Source organism: Hordeum vulgare, chromosome 6H (assembly GCF_904849725.1).
Source record: "Hordeum vulgare subsp. vulgare chromosome 6H, MorexV3_pseudomolecules_assembly, whole genome shotgun sequence".
Taxonomy (NCBI): Eukaryota; Viridiplantae; Streptophyta; class Magnoliopsida; order Poales; family Poaceae; genus Hordeum; species Hordeum vulgare.
The window spans coordinates 384,340,306-384,348,925 of NC_058523.1; the positions used below are offsets into that span (position 1 = coordinate 384,340,306).

At 48.3% G+C, this 8,620-nt stretch overlaps 1 protein-coding gene across 1 annotated transcript; it reads left to right on the top strand.

The window, feature by feature from the left end:
* The first annotated feature begins 2,149 nt into the window (after positions 1-2,149).
* On the top strand, positions 2,150-6,801 carry LOC123401425 (probable metal-nicotianamine transporter YSL14). Its single transcript, XM_045095224.1, has 6 exons — positions 2,150-2,882; positions 4,189-4,352; positions 4,443-4,540; positions 4,622-4,756; positions 5,004-5,193; positions 5,316-6,801. The coding sequence occupies exons 1-6, from the start codon at positions 2,438-2,440 to the stop codon at positions 6,417-6,419; spliced, it is 2,136 nt and encodes a 711-aa protein (XP_044951159.1). The 5' UTR covers positions 2,150-2,437; the 3' UTR covers positions 6,420-6,801.
* Positions 6,802-8,620: the final 1,819 nt, after the last annotated feature.

Genomic DNA, 8,620 nt, shown 5'->3' on the forward strand with positions numbered 1-8,620 from the left:
TTCAACTATCGGACCAAGGTGATACAATTAACTGGAAGTTGGCTACGAATGGATCTTTTTCAGTGAAATCTATGTATTTGGACTGATTTGACTCCGGGCCATTGTCAAGACCATTGCATATATGGAAGATTAAAGTTCCTCTTCAAATTAAAATTTTCATGTGGTTTGTACACAAAGTTGTAATAGTGACCAATGATAACTTGGTCAAAAGATGTTGGGTTGGTAATTTCATATGTTGTTATTGTGATAAAAATGAAACGATTAAATACCACTTTCTCGATTGTCCGTTAGCAAGATTACTATGGCGGACAATACATATAACTTCTAATGTTAATCTCCCAACGAGCATAAACACATTATTTGGGACGTGGATAAATAAAGTTGACATTCATAGCAAAACATATTCACATAGGGATGCACTATTTTACGCTATATGGAACACCAGAAATGACCTGATTTTAATGCGATAAACTTTTTTTTTGCAAGTTATCTACAAAGCTACAATTTGAATCTATATGTGATCGTTATTTAGTCATGTGAACTCCATGAAGCTTTTAAATATTGGATACAACCGTTAGGAGACGACAACACGAGCTATCTTCAGCCGATTTCGATGACGAGTTAATAATAAGCTAGATGTATATGCATCATATCATGTATTTTTATCACCGAATGTGGCACCTTTGTTTTATATTTTTTGATTTGCATTCAGTTTACAAGCTGCTTGTGGATCTAAGACATTGTCACGTTATTTATTAATAATATGCCTGCATATGTAACAATTGATCATACAACACACGTCTCCCTCCCTCCCTCTCAACCCTAGCCGCCCCCTCCCCCTCCCTTCCTCGCCGCCGCTTGAGGCAGCCGTCGGGCAAGCCCGGGGCACCAAGGATGGTGGCGACGGGGCCTAGGTTGCCCTGCCTCTGCGTGAGGAGCCCCAGATCTGGAACGGCGGCTCCATTGGCGAGGCACGACAAGCTAGCAATCGTGCGGGCGGTGGATCTGGCGTCTCGGCCGCACGGGCGGCGGGATCCGGTGGTCGTTGGCGTCCGTCGGCGGCTTTTGCGGTGGCCGGTGCACGCAATCTGGCGCCTCCCCTCCTCCCTTGTTCGGCGTGCGAGCCAGCCTGGTCGGGTCGCGCTTCCTTGGGTCGCCGGTTTTGTACAGGAGGCGATGTTGGTGGCGGGGATCTAGTTCAGGTGAATTCCCTGGTCGGCCATGGCCGGCCGCGTCGATGGCGACGCCCGAGGGCGTCGTTCCCCTCCTTGGAGGCGTCGGTATGCACTGATCCCCTCACTTCCCCTTCCCCTAGGTCTCCCGGGCGAAAGCCTTAAGTTTGTTGGACGGCGGCGGCGCTCACAGCGTCGTTCCCTTTTTGAAGGCGCCGCTTTGGGAACCTTGGGCTGGTTGGCGGTTGTGGGTGGCGGGCGACAGCGGTGGTGCGGCCCTATCCTAGCATGGATCTTCGTCCGTTGCTTGGAGATGGACTGCGTAGATGAAGGTCGTCGTTTGGCGTCATGGTGGCGTCGATGGCGGAGGCACCTGCCAAGGCTGGTACCTCAACCTGATGTGAAGATGGACTAGTGGAAGATGGCGACGACGATATATGTGAGTGCGTCGGACCGGATTGTGCCCCGGACCCGGTATGTGGCTCGGTCAGGGTCTCCAGCTTTAAATGTTAGGCTTAGGTGAGAGGTCTGGGTATTTGATCCAGCTTGCACCCCTTCATCATATGGATATGAGTAGCGGTAGATGTTGTCAAGATGACGGATTCAGGTATGTGGTTCGATCAGGGTCTCCAGCTTTAGATGTTAGGCTTAGATGAAAGGTCTGGTTATTTGGTACAGCTTGGACCCCTTCATCATATGGATAAGAGTAGCAGTAGATGTTGTCAAGATAACGGATTCATGCATATTATTGTATGCTTTGTAAGATATTCGTAAAATGGCCGCATGCATCTTATAGATGCAGAGGTTGAAGGTCATCCTCCTTTTTAAAGGAAAAAAAGTAACGATTGATGCAGAGTGCCGCGGCTTTCCTTTTTTTTTTAGAAAAAAGAAAGCGTCCGTCGCTGTAGCGCTATATCGTGGAAGGAAGGAGTTCGATAAGAAACGGTGCGTGTGGTTCGGCCGGCCCATACATCGTGGAGACGACCACAAATCATTTGCCTCTGCTCCTGGCGCACAAATGATCCTGCGCCGTCCGATCCCATCGCGACGGTCTCAAAGCACCTCGGGGGACACCACCCCCACGGCACAGCACCCGCTGCTGCACGGGCCACACCCCCAATAAATATTGCCCAGCACAGCGCAGCACACAGCTCACGCCTGACGCCGGGGCCGGGCCGTAGCCATCGCCCAAGCATTTTTCTCTCCACCACCACCACCACGCCAACGGAACGAGCACCACTGCGAGACGCCGAGTCCAAGCGCCAATGGCCACGCGCACCACCCACGGCGCCGCCGGGGACGACGACGTGGCGGAGGCGGCGGGGACCACGGGCCCCACGCTCCGCCACCGCCACGCGGGCAAGGGCGCGGAGGAGGCCGGCAATGGCGGAGCCAGCCCCGAGGACGCCTCGGTGGAGCAGGTGTTCGCGGACAAGGCGGTGCCGTCGTGGAGGGAGCAGCTCACGCTGCGGGCCTTGGTCGTCAGCGCGCTGCTCGCCGTCATGTTCAGCGTCATCGTCATGAAGCTCAACCTCACCACGGGGATCATCCCCTCGCTCAACGTCTCCGCGGGACTGCTCGGCTTCTTCTTCGTTCGCCTTTGGACCTCCGCCTTCGAGCGGATGGGCCTCATCGGCCAGCCCTTCACCAGGCAGGAGAACACCGTCATCCAGACCTGCGTCGTCTCCGCCTACGGCATCGCCTTCAGCGGTAACCTCCCCAACCTTCGAGTTCGAGCTCCTCAGTTACAGTTACAATTCAAGCGTGCTAGGAACATTGTTTTTGCGTTTGAGCGTCGGCTTTCCTTGGACGCCTCAATTTATGTGTCATCCATTCGTCTAGTTGACCAGTAGACGAATCCATTTCGTTCGTGCCATGGTAGATAAGGAGGAGCACGATACAGATCTGGGCTCCTGGAGGTAGAGGTGGGCATAACGTTTTGCAATAGTGGGTTGGTGGCTTGGGACGAATCCATTGTTTCTTTTGCCCCGAAGAAAAAAATACGAGCCAATCGCATTCAAATCCTCCAAAGTAGGCTTATGATGAGAGCAAGGATAGGGAAAGGACAGCATAAGAAACTTCTTGGATTCGGACTTGTGGTTTAATAGGTGTGTTAGGTGGACTGCAGTGTGCCTTTCGTTTTCCCAATCTTCCGAAATAGCTGTTGGAGACGATGGTCCTTGCGTGCACCTGATTGAACTGTGTTATCTATGACGAAATTAGGGACCATTTTTGGTTGGTTCATTAGGTGAATGAGTGAACCAACTAGGTGTAATGGTCAACAAACATCTTTTGAACTTTGGGCGCTGGTGATAAGGATGGAGAAGCAAATTACAGCTAGTGTTATGGACAAGCTGAAAATGGAGGAGCGTGCTTGGTTTGACTTCTCACCTTAAAATAGATAGATGCACGGCTCATTGTTTTCTAGTATTTGTCTATGATAGACGTGACTCATGCATGTGAAGCATCGAGTCCGCATGAACATAAACTACTAGCATGGCCCGTGGGTTTATTTCGGAACCATGTTACATGTACGTTCAAGCTTATATGGGAATACTTTCATGTGATAGTCACTTGTTTCACAGACTTGAGAGTGCCCGCAACAGTGCATATGCGTCGCTGATTTTAAAATTCACAGCAAATGACCGTTGTTCCTAAGTTGATCTATGTGTGAATTCTTATCAGCAGCTTTACATATGTTTCTGTTTCTCTTGCAACTGTACCAGATAGGAATTTCCAGGATGGTGAGCGGTGATTTACTGATTATCTATGTTTCAAATTGGTCATGTGATGATTCCCAAAAATATATGATCATAGGATGAGGAAATCATTCGATGCATGAAACCAACTGCTTGATTAATTTATGTACTTGTGGAAAGCACATTAGCACATAACCCTGTTTACCTTTGCTGATCGATCTGCCTGCCCTGTGAAACTGTACTCGCTAGTATGTCATTATGCACGAACAAATAAATTTGGCTAATTCCCATCCTTATTATTTGTTACGATTGGTCAGGTGGGTTTGGCAGTTATCTGTTCGGAATGAGTGACACAATAGCTAAGCAAGCAACAGAGGCTAATGATGCTTGGAACATCAAGGAACCTCACCTCGGATGGATGATAGGCTTTCTTTTCCTCGTCAGCTTTATTGGGATTTTTGCACTTGTGCCCATGAGAAAAGTAAGACCTTCAACATGTTTCTCCCTTATTTCTTACTAAATAACTGTATACAAGCAAACTTTGTTCTCATCAGCTGAGTTGCTCTTCCAGATCATGATTGTCGACTACAAACTGACCTATCCAAGTGGCACAGCAACTGCTTATCTCATCAATGGTTTTCACACACCTGAGGGTGCCAAGCTTGCAAAGTATGTTGATACAGTTCTGTTCTCTACTGCTTACACAAGTGTCAAAAAACTTTGCTAACAGCAGTGACCATCTTATCTCAGGAAGCAAGTGAAGATATTGGGCAGGTACTTTATGGTTAGCTTTTTCTGGGGCTTTTTCCAATGGTTCTTCAGTGGTGGCGATGACTGCGGTTTCAAGAACTTCCCAACATTAGGCCTTGAAGCTTACAAGAATAGGTCAGTAATGGCATTATCTTGGTTCTGCTGACAGCATTGATAATGATTTGCCCAATATCTGGAAATAACTTAACTAGTATATCTACAGAAAAGTCTACATCTTGCTACACTATGTTTTTCTTCTATAGTCATGGCGGAAATTATTTATATTTATTTACCGGTTGCAAGATAATATCTAGTGTCTTAGCATTTGCTTACTGTAGTTCCAAGGCAGTCTCCTATACTGAACCTAACTTATGTCTTCCAGGTTCTACTTTGATTTCTCTCCTACATATATTGGGGTTGGCATGATCTGCCCACACATCGTGAATGTGTCTGTTATTCTAGGAGGTATCATCTCGTGGGGTATCATGTGGCCTCTCATTGGCAAGAAAAAAGGGAGTTGGTACCCTGCTTCTCTCCCAGAATCTAGTCTTCATGGGCTGCAGGCTTACAGGGTAAGCACTCTGATCTTGCCATTCTATTCACTTTTGTCTAAGCTAAAATCCAACAATGTTGTCTGAAAAAACCAACTGTGTTGCGACCAAGATTTTGATTGCTGGTTGCTTCACTATCACAGGTTTTTATATCCATTGCTTTGATTCTTGGGGATGGATTATATAACTTCGTCAAGGTGCTTATCCGCACAATTGCCGGCTTCATATCAATGGTTCAGAAAAATTCGAAAGCCATGCTTCCTGTTTCAGACAATGGCAGTCCCACCGCTGAAGCTATGTCCTTCGATGATGAGCGTCGCACTGAACTATTCCTGAAAGATCAAATCCCCATGGCGGTTGCATATGGAGGCTATGCCGTGGTTGCTTCTATATCTATCGGAACTCTTCCTCAGATCTTCCCGCAGCTCAAGTGGTACTACATTTTAGTTGCCTATGTGGTAGCACCTGTCCTGGCCTTCTGCAATGCCTACGGAAGTGGGCTTACTGATTGGTCGCTTGCCTCCACCTATGGCAAGCTTGCTATCTTCGTCTTCGGTGCATGGGCTGGCCTTGCCAATGGCGGTGTGCTTGTAGGACTTGCTGCATGTGGTGTGATGATGAGCATCGTGTCAACTGCCTCTGACCTGATGCAAGACTTCAAGACTGGTTACTTGACTTTGGCATCACCAAAGTCCATGTTTATCAGCCAGGTGATAGGCACATCAATGGGTTGTGTCATTTCCCCCTGTGTCTTCTGGCTGTTCTACAAGGCTTTCAGCGACATCGGTACAAGCGGCACCGAATACCCAGCACCGTATGCCATTGTGTACCGAAACATGGCGATATTGGGTGTGGATGGCTTCAACACGCTTCCAGCGAACTGCATGACTCTCTGCTACATCTTCTTCGCTGCAGCTATTGCCATCAACCTGATAAGAGACTTGACACCGCACAAGTTTTCGAGGTTCATCCCGCTCCCTATGGCAATGGCTATACCTTTCTACATAGGATCGTACTTCGCAATCGACATGTTCCTGGGCAGCTTCATACTCTTTGTGTGGGAGAAGGTGAACAAGGCAAAAGCAGATGCCTTCGGACCTGCTGTTGCTTCAGGGTTGATCTGCGGAGATGGGATTTGGACCCTGCCTCAGTCAATTCTTGCCCTTGCCAAGGTGAACCCCCCCATTTGCATGAAGTTCTTGACAAGAGGAGACAATGTCAAAGTGGACAAATTCCTTGGTGGCTAGTCATGGTCAGTCGTGGTCTTCTATGGAGGACAAGGGACAACCGCAAGCCACGGCCACGCATCAGCATCAGAATGTAATTACAGCCACTTCCCAGGACACTTGTTTTGTAGGCCAGAAGTTAGGTCCATGCAAGCGAGAATTATCCGTATGAATCCAATTTCTGAAACGATTGTAGCTGTTCCTTTACAATGTAAAAAAAGGAAGAGGAAAAGACTCAAGAGGCAGAACAACAGATTAGGTGTAGCAGAATTTCACATTTTTGTCTGTCTTGTGTAACTATGGCATGTTGTTCTGCCCGGTAGGCTGCAAGTTGTGTACTTGTGAGTTGTGTGACATGTTCCTACAGAAAGCGGGTGCTTCCATTACTGAGGTTACAATGCAACTGTTTGTCACGCCTGTAGACGCAGACACAGCGGACTGAAGAAATGCAGGTTCAGGTTCAGAACCCTGAATTCGCAACGACCAAGTTCCATGTGTCGGAGAGTGTGTGTGTCCATGTGTTGGTCATGGCCCACCATCAGGAGAGTGCGTGTGTAACCCGCCAGCCGGGGCTTACTTGTACGTATGTGCGTGGCTGATGAACACAGCAAATGAGAAAAGTGTGAACTCCTTTTTTCCTCTTGCAAGCCTATCTTACCTGCTCTGCTCCTCTCGTCCTCCCCCTTTTCATCTGTGATCTCTCCCCCCTTTCTAGATCAGGTCGTGACTATACGAAAAAGAAAATCCCCACCATCATTGGGGCCTCATATCCTCTCAATCGATCGGTAACATCCACCAGGACAGATGCGAGCCACTACGGTGAGCTCGCCCAAAATCCTACTCGGGTTTGATTTGGTTTGGAGCGAGACCACAACGCCCCCTTCCAAGCCTTCGGCGCGCACCTGCCGCGTCCTAGACACGATGTCGGAAACTACGAACAAACTGTAAGGCCTGCTCGAGACCGTCCTCCATCGCCTTAACGCGAATCAGAAGACTGCCGACGAGCGCCACTAAGCGCAGATCGCCTACAACGACCAGGTCTCCAACGAGCTCAAGCTACTGTCTAAGCAGATGGATCTCACTTAGGCTGATGTGGACGAAGCCCGCAAGTCCCCCAACGATCGATCCCGCCCCCGTGACCAACCCCGACGCCACATCCCCATCGGGTGTCACGACAATCGTTGGCTCCTCCGCACACGCACCACCACCACCTCCTCCCCCCCCACCGCTACCTCTCTACACGGATGGCGCGACAGAGTTACCCTTCGTGTGGCTCGTCCACCACGGCCCACCGTTGTTTCCCGTACGGTCACCATCGCCAATAGACTCGCATCGCAACTGTTAGAGCATATTTCTCCATATGTGGTTGGTAATTGATGACAATCCCTGTGGACTAATGGTTGCCTTGAGTTATATTCGAAGGATTTGTCCATAGGCACTTCTTGAAGTCCATGTGTTAGTTTTAAGGAGTTTATATGATGACTAAGGTGATACTCAAAGTTTTATCTAAAAATTGGTTATAAAGACACAAGGCTGATCAAGACTAAGTCAAAAAGTGAATCAAGTTGATCAACACACTAAGCGTACAAGATGTACCGAGAGAGATCAAGTGATCCCGTGGTATGGTAAGAATTGTCCAGTACGCTTTGTGTACTAAGCCATGGTCTTCGTGAGAGTTTTATGTGGGGTAAGGTGTGTTTCCATGGGCTTGCGTCAAGAGGAAGATCTCATTCAATCCATGGAAGATTGCGGTGCAAGTTTAAGTGGAGCATCACGATGAGATCATGCTAGAAGCTTGATGTCCATTGTGGTGACAATGGACATGTGAAGATGCGTTGAAGAGTGGCTCACCCATAGTGGAGTATGGGGGAGCAATCTGCTAGTTTTCATCGAGCCGGTGCAATCAAGAAAGGTGGTTCATGTTGAGGAGGACAACATCATCATCATTTAGCTCAAGTGGACAATGCGCAAGGCAAAGGTTTGTCCTTGATAGGTTTTCTATTTTATTGGTCTCAGTGCTATAGGATAGATTGTCGTACTATCAAGGGGGGCTCTCAAGTGAGTAGCTTGATCGTATCGATCGTTGATAGCTCAAACCATTGCATTCTTGGCATCATCATCTTTCTTGGTTCTTGGTTGGCTTTTCTCTATGTGGGTTCTTGAGCTTATGGCCATCTTCATGACAAGGTCGAGTTCATCAAAAGGGAGTTCAGGTGCATCTT

What these genes read in the sequence shown, in the direction of transcription:
- LOC123401425 (XM_045095224.1), top strand. Translation starts at nt 2,438, where the DNA reads ATGGCCACGCGCACCACCCACGGCGCCGCCGGGGACGACGACGTGGCG. An exon ending in CTACGGCATCGCCTTCAGCG is followed by an intron (nt 2,883 to 4,188) that starts GTAACCTCCCCA and finishes ACGATTGGTCAG; the next exon opens with GTGGGTTTGGCAGTTATCTG. An exon ending in CTTGAAGCTTACAAGAATAG is followed by an intron (nt 4,757 to 5,003) that starts GTCAGTAATGGC and finishes TATGTCTTCCAG; the next exon opens with GTTCTACTTTGATTTCTCTC.